General features: G+C 38.3%; 1 protein-coding gene across 1 annotated transcript in view; it reads right to left on the bottom strand.

Annotated features, from left to right (window-relative positions):
* Nucleotides 1–638: 638 nt before the first annotated feature.
* LOC126375861 (atrial natriuretic peptide-converting enzyme-like) overlaps nt 639–23,976 on the bottom strand; it is a 161,913-nt gene continuing 138,575 nt past the window's right edge. The window contains exons 12-18 of the mRNA XM_050022932.1: nt 22,435–22,576; nt 20,337–20,518; nt 7,877–8,057; nt 7,163–7,316; nt 6,149–6,272; nt 4,872–5,020; nt 639–953 (exon numbers count right to left, since the gene is read on the bottom strand). Coding sequence (XP_049878889.1) covers nt 750–953; nt 4,872–5,020; nt 6,149–6,272; nt 7,163–7,316; nt 7,877–8,057; nt 20,337–20,518; nt 22,435–22,576 — 1,136 coding nt within the window. The 3' untranslated portion in view covers nt 639–749. The remainder of the gene's footprint in view (nt 954–4,871; nt 5,021–6,148; nt 6,273–7,162; nt 7,317–7,876; nt 8,058–20,336; nt 20,519–22,434; nt 22,577–23,976) is intronic.

The raw sequence follows: 23,976 nt of genomic DNA, 5'->3' as shown, positions 1-23,976 counted from the left end.
AAGGATTTCATAGTATCACAGCTTCACATAATTTACTTCACACGATATTCGAGTGATATGTAAAAATATTTTGCCATTTCATAGATATATGTTTTTTCTTATTGTCACCATTACATTTTATTGTCGTAAGACCGTATTATTGTCATCAACGTTGTATAACTAGGCCTAAAGGTAGACAAGTGTCTCGTGAGTTGGGTTTTTACTATAAATGACTTTGTATTTTTGGAAGTAGGCGACTCATAATAAAATCATGCTTAATTTTATATAGCAACAAGTATTCCAACTGTCAAATGTTCCACTAATTGTTTTAATAAGTATAACTTTTTCGACATTTATTTCTTGTCAAACGTTTTATTTAGAGAACAGATCAACCGGTAAGAGCTACTTCCAAGAATGCAAACGTAAATGCCTTTAAAAACCCAGACTTGGAATCCACCTACTGTACATACAGGGAATCAAGTCTAACGAGTAACTGTAGACTACTCATGATATCCTGGTACCTAATGGAATCGTTTCTCCAGGCGTTGACATTCTGCAGTGTTATTCTCTAAGGCACTGTCATGCGTCAAGTTTCGTTGACGGACAGTCAACGCCAACGGTGGACTCTGGTCTACGTTTTAAAAGAATATTCTCGCACTAGTAGTTTCAGTTGACGCCGATTGCATTATACGCCGCATATACCTTACCACGCGTTGACGGTTCGTCAACAAACGAACATCGGCAATGATGCTTTTAGAGAATGCTACTTTTTAGACAGTATCATCTGTCCGGGCATTGTCGTCGTTGTAAAGCTCGATCTGGCGGAGGATCCAGGGTATGTACTTGGGGACGTAGGCGTAGACCCCGGGCAGGCGCGGGTGGGCGCACTTGATGCCCCAGGATACGATGCCGCCCACGTACCAGCGAAGGGAATCATTTGGCTCCTGGCACAGCAGTGGGCCGCCAGAGTCGCCCTGGAAAACGCAATACATTTAACATTGAGGCTCTTTAATTCCACAGAAATAAACACAATAAATTGTATGAAAGAGATACGATCGTTATGATCGCCTTATGCTAATGGAAGCAGTATGTTAATATAGAAATAAAGAAGACACGAAAAGAGAAAGAAAAGAGAAGAAAGAGAGACAGAGATAGAGGAAAAGCAGAGAGTAAGAGATGGGCATGGACTAAATATCTCTTTCTCTTCAATTGACAGAAATATTTATTTATTCCATCGAGATATTTTTTGCTCTTACGCGCGATCGGTGCAGTACGTTTCAGAAAAAGTGTGTTAGACGGCTACAGGTACGAAAAGTTATGCGTCACATAACTCATGCCTATAGTCATTATTGGGGTAGGCAGAGCCACAAGTTTTCCAGCAACAACTTATAGATACATATTATTATTTCGAGATTTGGCATTGAATTACAGAGGTAAAAGAGGCAAGATCTTATAATTAAAACCCAATAAAATTTATTATCCAATTGTGAAAAGAACTTTTTCTTTTGAAAAGAGTTTGACATCGACTTTTCTCATCTGGTATCGATTAGTAATAAAAAGAGTATTGCTTTTTAAAGCTAATTAAGTCCATTGTTGCCTGGCAACTCCCCAGCTACATCCAGCTACTAAACACTAATCCTGAGTTGGAAAGCGATCAGAAGTTCAGCTTCCATTGCTATTTGATCGCCGTTTAACTGTAATGGCGACAGAGTTGTACAATTTGGCGCGACAGACTTGTGTTTAAATTACTCTTGACTCTGTCGACTATTTTAGATGTTTAGGCATATTCCTTTGTGTAATCCAATTTGTGACAGCCCTGTTCAGAGAACGCGTGACTTACATCGTAGAGTTACGGGTTCGAGTCCTGGGTCGGGTTGCAAACTACTGAATTCGACTTCATGGGTTTGAATTCATGTTTGGATCAGAGATAACTGATGTCATGCGGTTTCCAGGGTTTGTGTCCGGTTATTGGTACTAGTCTCGCCCCCTATTACGTGGAACATAAACGTTACTGGCAAGGAATGAGTGTGTATACTATACAGGGTGTTAGTGACATCGTAACGAATACTCAGAGGGATGATTCAGACCATGATTCTGAGTTAATATCAGGTGGAATTTTTCGTCGCAAAATTCATGATTTTATTTTTAGTTTTTTAAAATTATTTTCAATTCTATACTTTTGCGATGGAAAATTCCACTTGATATTAACTCAGAATAATCAGCTGAATCATCCCTCTCAGTGTTCGTTACGATGTCACTTACACCCCGCATAAGTACATACGGTAGCCATACAAGTAGGTATGGGTGTTAGTATCACCGTAACGAATACTGAGGGGGATGGTTCAGACCATGATTCTGAGTTGATATCAAGTGGAATTTTCAGTCTGAATATTCATGAAATTTTTTGTGTTTTTTTAAATTATTTTCTCTTCCATACTTTTACGACGGAAAATTCCACTTGATATCATCTCAGAATCATGGCCTCAATCACCCCTCAAAGTTTTCGTTACGATATCACTAACACCCTGTATACCTCTGCCTATTATTAGGTACTTACTTAATTCCTTGATGTTTAATACTGACATTATTTATAATACTGTACGTCCGACATGGACATGCTGCTGAGACAAATTTTATAATGTTTACACAGCTTCACAATAAATGTTTCTTGTTCTTATTCCTTTGTGTATGTACGGTACTAGGTGCACCGAACTTGTGTTTATTGGATTGTAGCACTGTTGCGGGTCCACTAATGCACTACTTTAATAACGTCGTTATGTAGTTGGTAGCAGAGAGAGAGAGAGAGAGGGATTGCCATATTAAAATATCACAAAAAAGTAAATTTGTTGGGTTGCCAACAGTGGATACAGGCGTAGAAGCTTCGCAATATCATTTCTGGAGTAGAAGAATATAATATAACGCTGAGTCATTCAAACTTTTTTTTATTTTTCCGGACTGATAATAAAACTTGCTGTAGAGGCAGTAGTAATAAATGGGCAAAAACAAAAAAAACTAAGCATTTTTATATTAATTCTCCTATAAAACCAAATAAAATAAAATTTCCGGTGCTCAAGTTTCCCAGTAGGACGCCAAATCCGAACCACTGGGAACCGGCAGGCTGTTTATTTGTTTTCAATACGAAACGATAATCAGATAACTTTAATAGAGTTTCAGAGGCTGAAACGTAAAGACCTTGATATATTCAGACGACGTAAATTAACGTCTACTGATGGAAAAGAGCAGATTAGACTTAAATTCAGTCTTAAATTCAGTCACTAGAACCCAAACCGCATTGTAGCTGCGTAACTGGTCATGACTGTTCCAATTAGGCTAGTCAGAGGTACATTCTTCTTCTTCTATCGTGTGGGTTGTGAGGCGAATTACCAACCTCATCAACCCTGGTGTCAGGGTTACTATTGAGCCGCCAAAGGCCCCTGACATGACTCATTTATAACGACTACGTACTTACACAGTAAGTAGTAACCGGGACCAACGGCTTAACGTGCCTTCCGAAGCACGGTACATTCATAGCAAGATGATCTGAGTACCCACGCTTCACCCGAGCTTTCTAAGCTGCATTTTAGAATGTGCTAAAATTCCTGAGACATACAAAATAATAAAGACAAGAATCGATTTCGTGCTTTTCCTCCAAAGTAAATTATTGTCTAATTTTCCGCATCGTTCCGATGACAATCGAACGCAATCAACACTTTTGAATCTACTCTTGCTCTGAGTGGTATCCGGAATCGATTACCATTCAAACAATATACGTACCTCGATTATTGAATTCGGGGAAAATCTCACCGTGATAATAAAATCCCTTTTTAAATACGTATTTACGAGGAATCGAATCCAACGTTTTAATAACACTGTTAACACTGTTCGATCAATTTGCATCCAAATATCGACAACTACTTAGGTAAGAACTGAGTATAATAAAATAAATGAAGTAGATTTGGAAAAGGGTTTCGCCCAACGTTTCGAACTTGAAGAATATGTAATATTAGACATTCTTCACGTTAAAATGTATACAGAATCTCTCAACCTTTTTGTCCGTCTTTGCGATATGCCCGGATATACAGGGTGTTAGTGACATCGTAACGAATACCGTGGGGGATGATTCAGACCATGATTCTGAGTTATACATCATCATCAGCCCATTAACGTCCCCACTGCTGGGGCACGGGCCTTCCCTATGGATGGATGGGGTGATCGGGCCTTAAACCATCACGCGGGCCCAGTGCGGATTGATGGTTATTAACGACTGCTAGTGCAGCCGGGACCAACGGCTTAACATGCCTTCCGAAGCACGGAGGAGCTCGAGATGAAAACTTTTTTTTGTGGTCACCCATCCTATGACCGGCCTTTGCGAAACTTGCTTAACTTCAACAATCGCAGCCCGAGCGCGTTTACCGCTGCGCCACCGAGCTCCTCGAGTTATACATACATATAGATATTTTCAATTCTATACTTTTGCGATGGAAAATTCTACTTGATATTAACTCAGAATAATCAGATGAATCATCCCTCTCAGTATTCGTTACAATGTCACTTACACCCCATACAAGTACATACAGGTAGCCATACAAGTAGGTATGGGTGTTACTGACCGTAACGAGTACTGAGTGGGGTGGGATATGATTCTGAGTTAATATCAAGTGGAATGTCCTGTCGGAAAATTTAATATTTTTTTTTATTATTTTCTGTTCCTACTTTTGCGACGGAAAATTCCACTTGATATCATCTCAGAAACATAGCCTGAATCATCCCTCAAAGTTTTCGTTACGATGTCGCTAACACCCTGTAAAGCAGTTGAAGGCATCCTATATTTTTTCGTTCGCTCGAACAATTCAGTAGCAGCTAAATGTAGATGTAAAAAAGACGATCCTCACCTGACAAGCGTCCTTGCCGCCCTCAGGGTAGCCGGCGCAGATCATCCCCTCGGTGACGTTAAGGTCGCGGTGTTCCAGCCACTGGTTGCACAGTTCCCGGTTCAACACTGGCACCTCCACCTCGTTCACTGCTGGCTCGTATTCTGACACTAGATGAGGAAATACATTGTCAGATAATCATACTTAGAAGGGCGTACGTTGACCAAATTGATAAGACAAGATTGGTGCTTAAATATACCAATATAATTTTCTTCTACATAATGATTCAGGTTAAAGATTTTATTTCTCAAAAGAATTACAAATTCACTTAATATGAGAAACATTAAGACAGTATATATTAGCTTATAGTTATCCAAGAGTTTATACAAACATGCTATTACTACTTAAGAAAAAAAGAAAAAAAAGAAAATAATACAAAAATAGGTATATATGTAATCCTCTAGTTAATAAAACTTTAATTTTTTACGTATATATTATGGGATTACATGTGGGATATAGAATAAAAAAGGGATATATTAATTATTTTGACTCCTTTTATTATCAAAAAAACAAATGCCCCTTATATTCCGTCGACAACCCAATAATAGACAACCACATTACCTATTTAAAATGTCCTTCCGTCCCATTCATTAACTAACCTAAATTTATACCATTACTCTACCATAATCAACCAAATCCCCATTCATTATCCTTCCATAGAATTCTCTCTTACTTTCTACACACTTTCGTATATACTCCCCCCCCCACCCTCTCTTTATTTAAGAGCTGCGCTCTTGTCGGTGGCGTAATCACCTCTATTTTCATTACTCCATAGATAGGGCGTGTAGAACGGTGGTTGCCCCAATCGCCTTCCGTTCCGCAGTAAACCGACCAATTTCTCAATCGGTGATGTTCTAGCTAGAGCCCTACCAGAATCCATTTCCTCGGCCTCCAACCAGTAGTGATACCGCTGCTGCCCGGCATCAGGGGTGCGCTTCCTACATACATCACGCCTATTTCCCTTGGGGTAGGCAGAGACCACGGAATTCCACTTACTACGAGCCTGACATGACATGCATGCTCGACGGTTTAAAGTACTTTTGACCTGGTCTTTCTTTAAAAATAATGAATATGTACACCAAAGTCTTCCTTTTCCAACTCTACCATTTACACCTGAATCATACATCTTTTTAGTAAGTGTACTTTCATTCATTCTCTCCACATATTCAAGCATCTCTTTCTCAATTTTATGACAGTTTGAGTCAGAAGGATAAAGAATGGTCTTCAATTCAACATACTGTCGTTGTCATCTCGCTTGCCCCACCCGATGACGGTACACTTCGTCCCGGGCGGCAGGCGCCGGCCCGCTGGTGGGAGACAGACTGGTGACAGCTGCTCGTGGTAGCGGACGCGAGCCGCCAGCTGGGGGCAGAGGTTCATGTAGGACAGGATATGGGCATCTTGTTGCGATTCAAAATTCTAGATTAAGTAAATTAAATTCATCTTTTTTGGGGTTATGTATACATTTTTACAATAAAATACCAGATAATATTTTTTTGTCAGAAAATAAATTTAAAGCTCACGTGAAGCTTACTTTATGTAAAAAGCTTATTTTAAGATTAATAATTACCTAAATGATAAAAATGTCTGGTATTGAATGTGTTCCTCTAATTATTAAATAACTTGTAATGTACCCTCATTGAGTTAAAAGATGTGTTGCTGTTGCAGTTTCTTGTCATTTCTTCTCCTCAGCCATAACACCTTGCGAAATGATGTAAATTCAAAAATGTTACATTGACCTTCAACAAGTTTATCCATGATAATACGTTGAATAAATGATTCTGATTTCTGTGTCAGTGCATAAAATTTACATAGACCAGGGAGAAATATGTTGTAGCATCCAGTATGATTAAGTTCTGATCCGAGGGTCATAAGTAAGGAGAGGAAATGGTTTTTGGGTTTAAACTGGTTTACATGATTTAAAGTGCTTACTTCCCGAGAAATTCTGCTCGTGGGGCCTAAAAATAATAATCATCATCATCATTACTCATCCCATCACTATGATATAGGCCTTCACCATTTTGCACATTTTTTTCACTCACTAATTTAAGAGCCACGCTCTTGTCCGTGTAGCATTCTCCATGCTACTTTTTTAGGGAAAAATGGGACAGTGGTTTCCCTCTTGCCTTATTTATTTATCCTTATTCTTTCCTTTTTTTTTATTCTTTATTTGCCTTCCGCCATAGTTTTATTTTCCTATAAACAATACACGTGTTATGTCATGTAAATATTGCATAAATGTATGATCTCACCTGGAAAAGCGCGATATCGTTGTCGTGCGCGACGCCGACGTTGTACTGCGGATGTGGCACGACGCGGCGCACCTTCATCTTCTGCCCGTAGTACGCATGCGCGTGACGGCGCGTGATGCCCAGCTGGATCGTCCACCCGTTCACGTCCGAGTGACTGTTGGACCATACATATCTTAGGCTGGTTACACTTTGTATTCTACGAATTTAAAGAGTCACGATGGCCAACTGGAAGCAGTGTCCATAGTCGGTGGTCTTGGAGCAGTTCACACGTCGAGGACTTATACATTTACCTATTGTGCAAGATGATGAGCGGCCCCAGGATTTAACAAATTTTGTTTTTTCATCAAAAATAAACATATTTTTGCGATCACAAACTTATTTGCAATTTGGTAAAACAATCGCGATCTGTGTCGATGTATGGAGACAATTTTTTTTCAATGGCAAAAATAATAGTTTTTGCGATTACAAACTTTTTTGTACAAATCGCGACCTATTTGAGACAATAGATTCCTCGTTGTGTGAATCGGACTCGCACTTGAGCAGTTTTTTTTTTCATCATCATCATTATCAGCCGTACGACGCCCACTGCTGGGCATATGCCTCCCCCAAGGATCTCCACGACGATCAGTCCTGCGCTGCCCGCATCCAGCAGGTTTTTTTTTTATAATGATCAAATAATTATTCTAACAGCTACAAATATGCAAACACACTGACTTGCCAACACAGTGCGAGGCGGTGAGCACCCACTGGTCCGCTACAAGCACTCCTGCGCAATAGAACACTTCCTCCGGTCCTCCCAAGATGGCCGCCAGGAACGGCCAATCACCGGGCTTCGCGGGAGTACCACCTACGATCCTCTTCGTCGCTCCCCCTCGCACGCGCCGCTTACCGCATTCTGAAACAAATATATAAATTAACTATTTATTTATTTGAAGGGGTGTCGATGCCGTAACACAAGTAGGTATTGTAAATTAAATGATATTAGTTCACTGGATGAGAGTATGTTCTATGCTGGACTGGAGTGGGAACGAATAAAAAACAGAACATGTTCAGCTGCTTATCTTCCCGGGCATGTCGTAAAATCCGACAGAAGGGCTGTGTTATGTATATGTGGTGTTTTTATTGTACTGTTTGTGTGGCGCTATGAAATGAATCTTTATAAATGCCCTTTCTTTCTTTCTAATAAGACAAACATATTCGTGCTTACTATGACATTAACCACACAATTTGCCAAGTGCGAAAATAAGCGTCAATATTCAACACTCTCAAATCCTTTGATTGTTCAAAGCTGCTCCGAAATCCCATTGTGAGTTCGTGAGCGCGCGACTCAGGCAAATACCAGATTATCTTTATCAACAGACAAACAGACGTTTCAGCTCGAGAATCTCGAGATTATAGCAATCAGTTTCATCTCGCGGCAGCAGAAATTTAAGCAAATTACACCTTTATTCATCTTACCTTGCGACCGGCGGCTTGTAAATTTAAATTTAAAGAAAACCCTTTTAGAGGCATGAGAAACAACATTTTTGGCGCGGTCCAAGGGATGAGAACTTTTGAGGGCAGTGTTCGAGTCAGGGTTTGGCGGCCGCGTAGGAACAACCACTTCAATAATGCGAATTCTAACGACTATAAATATCGTATAATATTAAGATCATTTTACTTTCGGACACTCGGTTGATTAGCGTGTTAAGTTCTACCCTACTAGGGTTCACAGAGTGTTTCTGGACCACAGAGGCGTTATATAATGTAATTCTAATCAAAACAAGAACCATTATTTTATAATAGCCATAAGGTAGCGTGTACTTCCACATTTGTAAACATGTCTACCAGTTTCTAGACTGTAGTACTTGTAATATTGAATAGGTATTTGTTCGAGATTCCTTCTTGTAGTATTTTGTGTTATTCACATTTACAAAACAAACATTCCGCGGCAGCCTACATCTCGAGCGCATTGTGAGCTCACCTGATGGCCGACGGCATTTACAAAAACATAATTAAAGTTCCCCTCCCCCTCCACCCCATCACCTCCCGCCCCCACCACTTGATAACAATTACCGCAAAAGTGATTACGCAGAAAAGTTGAGCCTTGTTTTCAGTGATTTGGTTAAACAATAGAAAATTTGTGGAAACAAAAAGGGAGATCGGAAAATACAGAATTGTGTTTACGTGAGTAAAACAGGGGGTTGAGTTAGTTCATTTTGCTATTAAGTACTAGTTAAAGGATTACGAAAGCAGTATAAATAAAGCGAAGGTTAGTGGTAGAGCTGGCAGAGCAAGATCTAGAATTGGAAATGTCCTTAGAAAAGGTTTATTACGATCTACTCTGAACCGCCGTGCGTGTATGAAGCGATTGATGAATGTGGAGGAAGCAAGAGAAGTGTGTCCGGATCGAAGTAAATGGAATTCTTTACTCTTTGCTTACCCTGCCCCGGTGGGAAATAGGCGTGAGTTTATGTAGTTATATTTATTTTTGGAATTGTAATTAGTTATTCTGAGTATTTTATTGTTTTCTATTAGCTTTGGAAACTGTTTGTCTACTTATTTTGTATTTCAAGTGTCCATTATTTACATAGAAAGTATAGGTATCCTAAAAAAATAAATATCTAATGTAAAGGTGTTACAAAAGGCTCGTTTAAAGCTGCCATCAGCCCGGTTGAGCATCACGCAAGAACCTTTGAATTTTAATGGAGGCTGTGAACGTTTTAGACGCTCAGGCCCTGAAGGCAAACTCATTAATAACGCTCAGCTAGCCGTGGCAAAAACGTCGAACTCAACCGGGATCACAAAATTCATGCCAAGCCTTTGTGTTCAGGAATTTAATAAAATCTAACATTAATCTCTTTCGCTATGATGGTTGATACTTGAACGTAATTTGAATAATAAATATAGACCCGCAAGAGGCCGAGAGACATTATGTCGCAGTTACCGGCGGCCATAGACCTTTTTGTTTCTAAGGAGATTTTGTAAATGAAGGCACGTTGTAATTATGGGCTATTAGGTGGCGCCACACGCTTACAAAAAAAACAATATTTCTTATAATTATTACTATGCTATAGTTTACAAAAGAAGAAACTTTGGCAATTTGTAATTAATGTCTCGTGTATCGTACATTCGTACTTTGAAACGTATAATATTTTTCGGTGGCATATTAACTTGACGGTAGTATTATTAAATATTATTAATCTTAGTCAAGCAGGCGGTCGCACGGAAACGATAGAACAAGTCAATCTAAACTATGGCTCATCTAAAACCAACATCGTACAAACCACACGTATAGCAATAAAGTTATCTGAAAGCAATAGAGACAGCTTCAACCCTGTATATATATTTATAGCACAGTATTCTAGTATACTTATAGTAACTGTATCCCACGGGACATAATAAGAAGGCTATGATCGGAGCCTCGTGTTCTCAACAACATACAGTGTCCGTCCCACGGAGTAATGATACAGAGGAGGTGGCATTATAAATAATCCGGCCCGTGACGTTACGAAAGCGGTGGCACTTACTTTTGGTACATATTCCCTGCATCCCCACCTTCCGCCCCGCGCGTCTGCTCTTAATTACAGTAAATAATACATATTACGTAGGTAACTATAGCAGTGACACACTCCGCCCCGCACCGATACGAGCTTGCCCCCAATTTGTGTAGCCACTTCAGTCCGTTAAACGAAAAAAGCGCGCGCGAACTGTCTGCCTCACTCACACGCACAGGGTAAGGCGGCACATAAACGTCAGGGTCTGCACAACAACCCGTACGACGTATATCTACGTAGACAGCATTCGCTGCGTTTATAGGTCCATGTCCGGCGCGGATGACGTGCCGCGCGGGCGGGTAAGCGTAAGCAAAGAATAATACTATGTATAGAACCGTAAATCCTCGCCCCGCAATAATTCTTATAAGGCATCGACCTTCCCTCTCTCGGGTTTATTTTACTCTTAAATGGCTGTAAGCGAGAAGCGCGCGAGCTGTTGTCTCGCTTGCACTTACGTCTTAGACGGCCAACGCTAAAATGTTTGTATAGACTGTCCCGGTTGTGGCGTAGGTATAGTATCTATGTAAGAACGAGATTTTGTATGGAGTGTTCCGGGTGTGCATTACTTAATCATTGCCGACTCCTCTGCTTTATTGTTCCGCGGCCGCAAGCTTGTCTTTGCTAAGCAAACTTGCAGATTGCAATGTTGCTGCTGCAGTCATAGTTTCCTGGTCTCGTGATGCGACTGTACACACTAAACGTCCACAAAGACACGTGCCGCTGGAAATTGCGGAATAATTCAATATTAGCAGTGTACTGAACTTGTGGATGACATCGTATTGCAAGCTTCATCTGAGGTAGATACTGTTTATAACAAATAACATATCATGCATCAGCTCACGACTATATCCTAATGGAGTGGAGAAATACTGTTATTTTTGAGGTTTTTAATGTGATGTCGTAAATGGGTGAATATCAAAATGTGCCAAGTTTGGTGGCGAACTGTCATATAATTTTTTCGTGAAAAATTGGGGAAATTGGGAATTGAAAAATTCCTTTTTCATGTCGGAACCGAGGATCCTTTTGGATCGTTTTCATGTCGGAACCCAATTTTTCACGAAAAAATAATAATAAGAAATTTCGCCACCAAACTTGAAATTTTGAGATTCGCCCAAATAATTTAATTTTTTCCTCAGCATTGCACCCGAGCGAAGCCGGGGCGGGTCGCTAGTAACAAATAAAGATAGAGAAGCTCACGCCCGTCTTGCTGATTGGGTTAGGTAGAGTAATTAAAGTTGGGTCGTTGCGAGTTTTGCTGACAATTATTTGACTTTTTTAGGCAATGTTAAGGTACTTGATTCAATTCAATCCAATTCTTTATTCATAATAAATATTACACGTCAACATATATTTCCATGAGTAGGTACACATTATATAAATTACGTTACAATATTTCAATATTATATCACATTTTAAAATCATAATAAGTATATAAATTACATCGCTATATTTTCGTCATCCTAATTTTATGTTAACCGGAGAGGAAATATGATTGGCTACCTGATACGACACGATTCATTTATAACAAACATTATAGAAGGAAAAATTTAAGGATAGAGAGTATAAGCTGGACTAAAATGGTGTCAAAACAGGAAGTGCTGGAAAGAGTTGAAGAAAAAATAACTATATTAAATACTTTAGAGAACCGGAAAGGAAATATAATTCGGCACCTGATACGACACGATTCATTTATAAATGATACCATAGAAGGAAAAATTGAAGGAAAGAGAGGAAGAAATAGACCTGTTGAGAACATTTATGAAACAAATAAAAGAGAAGGTGCAGGTCGTGTCGTATCGGGAGGTGAAGGTTTTGGCGGGAAGAAGAGAGGAATGGCGGTTACTTCACCGACAAGAGCGCAGTTCTTAAATAGAGAGAGAGAATTTTAGGTTATTGAAAAACTCTGTTAAGTCATAATAGGCTTTATGAAAAAAAAATGTGTTTAAAATTATTTCCGAAGCATGCGTCGCTGGGTGCATCCCTGATATGACTGGGTATGGCGTTGTAATCAATCACATCTAAGAGCCTGCCGGTTTGTGTTTACCGTATACTGTATATAAATAGACATGACATAAGTCAACTTCAACAAATTCGAATCAAAAAGGAAGAGGCACGTTTAGTGCGGATTGGTGGTATATCCACAACATAAGGATGAAATGCCTGCCGACGTCTAGTTGTCCCATGGAGGAGAGTGGAATTAACTCGTGAAATTCCTGCGCACACTCACCAAAGTGAATCCTATAAAAAACCAACAGACAAGCTACCCTTCGTCTGTGTTCTAGACTTTGGAGTCGAGTTTTCACATTGTTTAAGAGCTTTATTGCTTGTCGTTAATTTTTTTCAATTAGAAAAGATTGCAGTATTAAATTCTTCCGAATAGTGATGTTTAGAAGATAGTCTACATAGCCTAAGAAGATAGATAAACTCTATATAAATAAAAAATAATATTTCATTGTTTCATACTTTAAAAAAAAAATCTCTTTTGATTTTTTTACAGCGTCATTTTTCCGTATTCGGGTTTTAGTTTTCAATCTTTTATTTTAATTTACAAATACAAATATGCTTTATTGCACACAACATACAAAACTAGTTTTACACACATGGACGAAAGATACAGTACAATCTGGCGGCCTTATTGCTAAGCAGCAGTTTCTTTCAGGCAACCAGTGATAAGAAAACATTTAAGTAACATTTAAGTTTATCACAGTTTGATGCGGGACGGTGCAACGTTATATAAAATAAATGCTTACAAAAAGCAAACATCTACCTACTAACATAAACTATATAAATAAAAAAAAATAGGTATACATAAATAAATTAATTAATTTATATTATTTTGGGGTCCTATTAATTATAAAAGAACGTACTTCCTTTATATATTTTTGCAAGATTTGGAGATAAAACCTAACCAGAACAGGTTTGAGCAGTTATGTTTTCAATTCAAAGTAATTATTGAGTAAACACAATCATACCCGCAAGTAATTTATACATATTTGTAATGTGCAAATTAAGCCCTTTTAGTTGGTACTCAAGACAATACCATTAGGAAAAAAATATTTTTGATCCTCAGTTTTGTCCTCAAGAGGGCGCCATATTGAATTTAGCGTGACGTGGTCATAGAGATAACCACCGGGCAATTAAGACGCTTCTAGTGATACCTCATTTGTGATATTCTGACAAGTGGTTTAGAAGTTAGGTGGTAACAGACGTGCATACACATAGACATACATACCGGTTAAACTCATAACCCTCCTTTTTACTTCGCCGCAGTTGGGTAAAAAGCCATAGAGCAACACGGACCACCGCGGAACGAGAAAAGCTGATTAAATATCGCGCTTAATCATTTCTCGAGAATCTCGTAGCGAAAGCGAGCTTTATATATGTCTGCTCTGTGTCCGTTCTTTCCTTGCAAATTTCCATCGCCTACGTGAAGACATTTTCCAACTATGTTTCTCATTACAACCAAGCAACAGAACAGAGTACTGAACTTTTACTTTGTAGTTTGGGTTATTTGATAAGTTAGTTATCCCTACCGACCGCCATGTTCCAAGGGATGAGCGTTGGGCTCAATCCTGAGGTCCCGAGTTCTAATCCCAGTGTAGACATTTTATTTGGTAATGACATTGCAGGCTTGAATCACCTGATTGTTTTCTCTGTGCATGTGGGAAAAAAATATTTTTAGAAAAGGATTTTTGTATAAATAAAAACATACTACGCAGTTCCCACTTCTACGTTCCCATCAATGCTAACAAGCGACACCAATCCCCATAAAGCCAACAGGATCAATCACCGGTAGCTTATCGCCGCACACAGCAATGGCGGCCGAAAAATCTCGATCTACCCACAATTTTACGCCTCTCGTAAAAAACCTGCCTCTATTGTTGCAGTTAAAAAATAATTGGTAGTTACTACTGCAATACCAGACCACGGTTTAAAGTTTATGTAGGCAATATAAATGTACCCTCATGCCTTGTTTCCGTTGGTTTCCACAGAAAAATGTGTCGGGAACTGTTTATTTTGAGCTTTGCTTTTGCATGAGAAAAGATGACTACTAACTTGCCAAATACCGTCTTTTCCCTTTTCAAATTTTTGCACACACACACATACACAACACTAGCTCTCACTACATTATAAATAATTACGTATTAATTTTTCTTTCTAAATGTTCTGATTGTAATTTATTTCGTTTGGATGTTAGTACATAAAATAATTATATGTATTGTTTTAAGTTTTCGCGGTTATTATCGTAATTAAAACACGTGGATTATGGATCTACCTACTCCACTCCAATTTCATCAGTCATCCTGTGATCAGGGCACTTGCAACAGTGTCGAAATATCGGGAGTCTCATATTTTCCTGTTTTAAACGCGGTAAGAACCCGTTATTATGTGTTTTAAGTATGTATATGTGCTTTGTTTGATTAAATATCTAATAAATGTATCTCTCTCTTGATAACGTAGCGATTTTGCTACAACGTAGCACGTAGCAGCTACGCAAAGCACCGTACGGCTACTTACAAACATAATGAGTAAATAGAGGGTTTCACTTCTTATTTTCCAGGGTCAGGTCCGATTTCGTGTTTTTTTTCTTTTGTAGGGGTAGTTTTTTTATATTATTTAAAATCAGTTTTTGAGTGGGTCAAATAAATATTTCGATAATATTATATAAAAAAGGTTGATTTTATTTTTGTTCAAACGAAAACGTCGATTATTATAAACAGCGTCATATTATAATATTTCCTTATCCTATGAATCCTTGAAATACGGAATTCTATACTTCAATCGGTTAATTGGTAAGAAACCTTAAAGCCTCTAAGGTTGTATTACAAATAAAATACAATTTATTACCAATAAGAGCTTAGTGGGCTTTTAATTAATTTTACTGTTCAAGGGATTTTGTGATTACGAAAATTGAAAATGATAAACCTGCTTCTGTGATACTGTTTTATATAGTTGAATTAATTTTCATTTTTTTTTTGAAATACCAAATACTTGATTTATTTATTTATTTATTTATCTCTCTCTTTATTTAAGAGCTGTGCTCTTGTCGGTGGAGTAATCGCTATTCATCTCTTCTTCCCGCCAAAACCTTCACCTTCTGATACTACACGACCTGCACCTTCTCTTTTATTTGTTTCATAAATGTTCTCCTAGGTCTACCCCTTCCTCACTTCCTTTCAATTTTTTCTTCTATGATGTTTGTTATAAATGAATCGTGTCGTATCAGGTGGCCAATCATATTTCCTCTCCGGTTCTCTATAGTCTTCATATTTTAATATAGACATATGTATATATTTATTTATAAAGGGGTAATATTTTCAAACATTTTCAGAGCACGTGTTAAATTAATTCACAACGCGATGATAAAATTAATTGGCTCTGTCAGGGGATAAGATAAATCTGCGCGAAATATTAAACAACACGCAATCAAATTAGAAACCTTGGTAAAACCGAGTAGTAGAGTGGTTTTTAGGGTTCTGAAAAAGGTAGGGTTTTCGTAAAAGAAAAAAAAGAATCCTGATATATTCAGTGTTGCCCTCTGGGTAAATTTTCACTGAACCCTGGCCTTTTTTGGTGAGCTGCGGCACCCATATACCATTATGTTTTCCTAATAAAAATTAATGTGTGTATATTTTAATGTTGTAAATGTATAATTATGTGTGTCGTAGGTTTTACCTAAATAAACATTTTTATTATTATTGTATGTCGTTTCCATATCTCGGGACTATGGAGTCCAGGACTTTTGGAAGGCGTGCGTGGGGTCCGAAGCCAACACTTAGAGGCCCTTTAAGACAATTTAATCTAAATGTTATTATTATTATTTAGTTTGTTGTCTGTCCATCTGTCTGTCAACCCTTTTTCTCAAGAACACACAATTATTTATACATGCATATGAACATAATATGCGGTAACACGTCTATCCCAAACTGCTTCAAAAATATTCATTTAGGGAATACAGTTAATTCAATAAAATCACTTAGCAACAGTGTCCGAAAGTGTTCTGGCTCTCGAAGTAAATGTCAACAGTTCCAATCCAGCGCGTGCCAATGAGCTGTGGATCTTAAGTAGGGATTTATTTACCAACGAGTGCTTTGCGGTGAAGGATAATATCTTGAGGAAATCTAAACAGCCCTCAAACCAAAGTCAAAGATCATAAGGAAATTTAAAGGACTGTAGACTAATATAAACAATATAATATTATAAACAATAGTACTTATACGATTTGGTACTACGTCTCAGTAAATGTCAAATATGTTATTGCGTCACGACTCTAAAATTGAAACATTCTGGTCAATGTTACCAACTGAATAAAGTCATTTTTAATTTTGAGTTTATCTTCTTCTTCTATCGTGTGGGTTGTGAGGTGGATTACCAACCCCATTAACCCTGGTGTCAGGGTTACTATTGAGCCGCCAAAGGCCCCTGACATGGCTCATGTAACGACTACCTACTTACATCAATAAGTAGTAACCGGGACCACCAGCTTAACGTGCCTTCCGTAGCACGAATCATCTTACTTTCGGACAATCAGGTGATTTTTGTGATATGTCCCTGCCGGGATTTGAACCCGGGACCTCCGGATCGTGAGCCCAACGCTCAAGCCACTGGACCACGGAGGCCGGGAGTTTATCAGTTTTTACGACATTCTAGGGGTGATAAACAGCTGAACGCTTTCTATGTTTTTTTTTTTTTATAAAAACTTGAATCCGTTTTAAATTCAATATTCCATTACAGTCTTAGGGACAGAACGATTGGTAGCATGAAACTTTATAACTTTTTCATTATCACCTTAATGGGACATTTCCCAAATTCAATTAAGACAAATGTGTCTATAAAGTGAATTGAAAAGTAATAATTCAACTCGGTTGAAATACCTCTGGGAGATTGTTTCATACTTGTTAGCATTTGTTTGTGGACTCACAAAGTTTAGTAGTTTGCTTTCAGTTTAGTTGGGAAGTTACTAATTATTTTTACCGACTTCAAAAAAGGAGGAGGTTCTCAATTCGACCGTATATTTTTTTTTTTTTTTTTATGTTTGTTCGGGCATATCTTCGTCGTATATGAACCGATTTTGATAATTCTTTTTTTGTTTGAAAGGAGATATACCCAAGGGGGTCCCATGTCAAGGAAGTCAGGATCTGATGATGGAAGACCAGAGAAATCGAGGGGAATTTTCAAAAATCGTATGAGCGACTAGTGCTTTTGTAAGTCATATTGATCGGATCGATCTTTAGACTTCGGGAAAACTTCCCGACCTTCGAAAACTGGTCAGCATCAGGGAGATACCCTATGGCCTGGCAAAACTATACAACCTGGAGCAATTTTTCTTTCACGAAACGTATTTAAATCTTGATCAAATTCAATCGCCGGTGCAAAAAAACAAAATGGCGGAAAAAAAAGATGGCCGCCATACAAAATTTTGTCGATTTTGGAAGAAGCCCGTTTGGGTAAAAATAATGTATGGGGCGCTTACTCAAAACGTCATGTAGAGTACGGAAATACTTTCTGGTCACCAAAAACTGCTCCGCATCAGAGAGATACTCTACGGCCTGGCAAAACTATCGCACGTGAACCAATATTTCTTTCAGAGCACTTATTTAAATCTTGGTCAAATTCCATAGCGCGTAAAAAAAAACAAAATGGCGGAAAAACAAGATGGCCGCCATACACAATTTTGTTTTTTCAGAAAATGTCTCGGGATATAAAATATATATCGGGGTTGTGATCGGATCGTCATGTTAAGTATGGAAATACTTCCCGATTTTCGAAAACTGCTCCGCATCAGGGTGACACCCTACGGCCTGGCGAAACTATCACACCTGAACCAATTTTTCTTTCACGAAACCTATTTAAATCTTGGTCGAATTTAATGGCCGGTGAAAAAAATACAAAATGGCGAAAAAACAAGATGGCCGCCATACAAAATTTTGTTTTTCCAGAAAATGTCTTGGGGGTAAAAATGATGTATAGGGGTGTGATCGGAACGTCATCTTTGAAAACTGCTCCCAATCAGGGAGACATCCTACGGCCTGGCAAACCTATTGCACCTGGATTTTGTTTGTTTCCACGACACCCATTTAAATCTTGGTCAAATTCTGTCGCCGGTGAAAAAAAACAAAATGGCGGAAAAACAAGATGGCCGCCATACGAAGAGGGACAGTTTCGAATAAACAGGACACGCGAGCTGCTTTAGCAGCGAGCGAACCACGCGAAATCTACTGTATCTATATGTATGCGTGAGTGTGTATGATAGCAGCTTCCACTGACAACCACATGTGTGTATGTACACATACACATGTGTGTGTGTGTGCGTGTGTGTGCGCGCGCGTGTTTGTGTGTGTGTGTGTGTGTGTGTGTGTGTGTGTGTGTGCGTGTGTCTGTGTGTGTGCGTGTGTCTGTGTGTGTGCGTGTGTACGTGCGCGTGTGCTCGTGTGCGTTAGCGCGTGTGTGAGTGTGTGTGTGTAAACATGTTCATCAATAATAATTGTGATCACTACTAATAATATATTATATTATTATATATGAATATAAATCAGAAAATCTGTCTGTCTGCATCCTTGCTCGGTCTAACCATCACTTAAAATCGTAAAATAAAATAAAATTTTTAACAAAAAAAAAACCGACTTCAAACGCAAAACTAAAAAGCAATAAATAAATTTACTTCGCACAAAGTAATTAGTACGTATTTTCAATTAGTTAATTAATTTATAATTCTGAAGTCGGTGCCAAGTAAATGCTACAACAACCCTACTACAATATCAAATTACTATGTACACACAATATTGTTTAATACCTATATCAAAGCAATTACAAAACAATGTCAAACAAAAAATTACAAAACAATCAGTATTGAAAAATATATGAATCGGTACTTCGTTGTAGCATTTCCTTGGCACCGGCTTCAGAATTATAAATTAATTAACTAATTGAAAATACGTACTAATTACTTTGTGCGAAGTAAATTTATTTATTGCTTTTTAGTTTTGCGTTTGAAGTCGGTTTTTTTTTTGTTAAAAATTTTATTTTATATTTTAGTACTCGTAAGTATTTGAGCGCAGTCGCGTTATAACTAGTTTATAGCATGTTCATAATATAATATAATGATTATTTTTTTCTTGCCAGGCGTTTTCAAAGGCATCTAAATCATCGTTGAAATTTCAATTTTGCCGATTTCTTTTCCAATGTGTAACATAACTTAACAAATACTTTATTTCACGAACAGCAAAATACAAAATGAAAGAGAAGTATAAAGAGTAAAATACATACATACATACATACATAAACTCACGCCCGTAATCCCAAATGGGGTGGGCAGAGCCACAAAAAAAGAGTAAAATAGGCGGCTTTATTGCTAAGTAGCAATCTCTTCCAGGTAATCTTTAGGTATAGGAAGAATTTATTATTCATTTAGGCAATATTTGTGGTTTCGGCCCAGCCCTAAAAGGAATTGCTTGAATTGAAATTTGTATTTGCCATTAAATTCTTCGTCTCATACACATATACCTACATCATAGTGGTCAAACTCATAACCTTTTCTTCTTCGCTGTAGTCGGGTAAAAACCAAATAATCGGGAGTCTCATATCCCTACTTTAAACGCGGTAAGAACCCGTTATTATGTGTTTTAATTATCACTTACCAAAGTTATGGCACACGAGATGCACCCGGCTGGAGTCATGTCTACAGTGTCCCAACTCCTTCAACAATCCTCCTTCACTCCTCCGGAACTCGAGGTAGGACTTCTCAGCCCCATGAGCTCTGCCCCGTCCTGCGCGCGCCGCCCCGCCGCGTCCTAACACAGTGCTCTTGTTCACCCATCGCCTGAGAAGATGGGGTAGGGGTTAGCATGGTCACAGCTTAAAAACTAATGTTATCGTAATAGTCTAAATATGTGTCCCATTGCTTCTTCTGTCGTATAGCCAGGTGGCGTGTCTGGTGTCAGGGTTATTTACGAATCCATTTAGTCGTTCTTCCTTAATGGTATGTAGTTTGGCGGCGAGGGATGTGCTGCCGCCAAAGGATGTTTTTCGGGGTACCGAACAGAGCATAGTACCCCGCTAGCCACAAGTTGGTAGTGTGACTAGGGATCGACGATCCAACAGTGTTGTGTTGGAAGTTGTATATATACGTCTTGCCGTGAAAACTTCGATACCGCGTTTCAGGACTGCTTGAAGACTGCATTATTGAATGTGGCGCCATCTGTTGTAGTGTTAGATAGAACATGATCGATCGACATAATCTCGACTGCTGATACATCACTATGCTAACGAACGTCACAACACTGGTTTTGTACTTTGACAGACCTGATTCTCTGTACTTTGTCGTGTATAACATTATCTATGGTGCTAATTCCTGTAGACAACATCTAATTTTAATTTAAGTTGTATCTGTAATTTTCTTATCCGCTGAAAAGGAAAGGGACGGGTAATCGACAAGCATAAAATTTATGGAACACACGTCAATTTTAAGCACAAATCTAAAACAACTATAAAAAATTACATTGGCTAATAACCCGACAGAATATTAAGTTGTCAGCACACGTCAAACGGTTTGTATACCATTGAGATACCTTATTGATTCTCCCGGATTATTCATTTACTCATTCTTCCTAAAATTCAGAGCTGTCAATCATACGTCCCTTTCCTTTTCGGCGGATAAGAAAATGACAGGTATAACTTAAAGTAAAATTAGGAGGTGTCTGCAGGAATCGGGGTGTATATTGAAATATAAACACTAATTGTACTGACCTAGATTTTGATGATGACATGGTATTTGGGATGGTTTCGCCAGCTGAATTGTGTGACAGATTATCATCAGCCCATCGTCAAAATATTTATTATTCTTTGGAAGGACATTGCATTGCGGCCGCAATTAAGTTGGAGCCCGGTAAAGTGGGTACCAGGCTTATACCTATATATAGAACAAAGAGGAGAGAGACAGAACGAGAGAGAGAGAGAGAGAGAGAGAGAGATGGAGAGAGTGGCGAGGTTCATATAGTGAGGAAATAGGTATCAAAGTTGATAGAAATGTATTTGTTTAATCGGGAGTAAAAAATAATAAAAGGCCTTGTTTCGTCGTTACTCCGTCTTGGTATTTTCTTTTATTTTTGCGTTGTTCAATAGCGACATCTGTTAGGTTTTCTTGTTAATACTTTACATTTTCAAATATCTTTGAACGAAACGAACTAATTGGTTCCGAAAATATGCGCTAGATGGCGTTTGTCCATGACGTCTAGATTAGTATGAACTACGTTAGTATTATAATATGATCTGTGGTCATCCTGATACGTTTTTTTTAAATTTATTTATAAAAAATAAGGTCTAGTGTTGTGACTCTGGTGTCAGATTATTATTATATACGTACATAAACTCACGCATATTTCCTAACGGGGTAAGCAGAGATTGTGAAACTACATTTGCTGCGATCCTGACACACTCTTGCTTCCTCCACATTCATCAATCGTTGCATACGCACGCCCGCGCCGGTTCAGTTGTATTATCTAGCCTTCATAAATCTTTTAGTAGGTGCTTACTAGAAGTCAACATTTTTGGTGTTTTGTTTTTTATAAAAGACAAATTACGACCAATATTTTGTATTTTATTATTATTTTTCTGTTCCTTTTACGTTTCTATTAATATGTGATTTTGTGTAAGTTTTTTTTTCCTACTGTTTGTATTGCTGTGGCGTCCTCTAATAATAAATACTTTCTTTCTTTCTAAAAGTGTGCAAGTACTCACGAGTATCCGAGCATGGAGCAGAGCTCCGCGGCGGTGGCGTCGTCCAGGGTGGACAGGCAGGCGGGGTACCACGACTGGTTGGCGGCGCGGTATACCTGTAGCTCGCCGCGGCCCACGTCGCCGTTAGCCTCGCTTAGTCTCACTAGGGAGAATAGGTTTATTGTTACTCTATTTAACAATATACTTTTGTGGAAATGTAATAGGTACCCAGGTTGCTGGTGAGGAGTGGATGTACTTAGTATATATGTAAGTATACAATATACAGGGTGTTAGTGACATCGTAACGAAAACATTAAAAGATGATACAGACCATGATTCTGAGTTGATATCAAGTGGAATTTGTCGTCGCAAAAGTATAGAAATGAAAATAATTTTAAAAAAGCACAAAAATTTTTAAGAATTTTCCGACAGGATATTCCACTTGATATAAACTCAGAATCATGGTTTGAATCACCCCCTCAGTATTCGTTACGGTGTCACTAACACCCATACGCACTAGTATACTTTGACGGGGTGTAAGTGACATCGTAACGAATACTGAGGGGGAGTAGCAGTACATACAAATACAAAAATATTTATTCAAAAGACACGGTATAAAAATGCTTATTACACTGCGATATCTACACTAGGCATGCCTGTGTCGTGGGTATCACTTCAGAAAAACTGTTTACTAGGACTACACCTGTCACAGAACTACATACAAATAAATAAACGAAAAGAATAAACAAGAACATAAAGTGGGATATATATTATTTTTTTCTTGGTTTACACTACGATCAGTCCACTAGACTATAAGCAATTTTGTTGTGTGGATAACTGACTCTCTAGATGTGTGGATGAGAACCATCTAGAGAGATTAGCCGATCATCCGAATCCCCTCGCATCAGAGCTTTTAGACCTCGAAAATGTGGTGAAACGACTGAAAATGCGATAATATCACGATTATATTCTAAATTGGGGTAGTTTGAGCCACATTCATCGCTTGATGAACTATGTACGGACGCCTCAACGAGCTTTCTGTTAGATTAACGTAGGTGGGGAGAAGTATCGCTGTGAACTATGTTTGTGCAATTTGCTTGTAGGATAAATAAATAAATTCTAATACATTCATAGTTAACACTCTGCATCGTTATTTTTTACATAACGAACGTCTCATCCGCCTAAGACTACTGCAGCTTCTCACAAACTGTATAGCGGGGGAAAAGAAGCTGCAAGAAAAACCTCGGCACAGGGCCCTAGACGTTCTTTAAAAAAACATAAAATACTGTTTTACAATTCAGTAGTTGGCTACCTAATATCAACAGTTCTCAGACAGTTAACCCCACGCATTCATATCTTCTAAATAATTGCTAACCTTAAAATAACCTTTTTTACAAATCATTATACCTGATTTCTTTAAGTAGGAAGATATTTACCGAAAGTTTTTTACTCTACGTCATGTAAAAGCTTTCTAAAGCCGGTTCGGTAAATGTTATAAACTGTTATAAATATGTTTCAACTTCCAAACAGTAAGCCGCTACTGCGAAACGTTCCCAAAATGTT

This window comes from Pectinophora gossypiella, chromosome 2 (assembly GCF_024362695.1).
Source record: "Pectinophora gossypiella chromosome 2, ilPecGoss1.1, whole genome shotgun sequence".
Classification (NCBI taxonomy): domain Eukaryota; kingdom Metazoa; phylum Arthropoda; class Insecta; order Lepidoptera; family Gelechiidae; genus Pectinophora; species Pectinophora gossypiella.
This window is presented reverse-complemented; position numbering and strand designations above follow the sequence as displayed.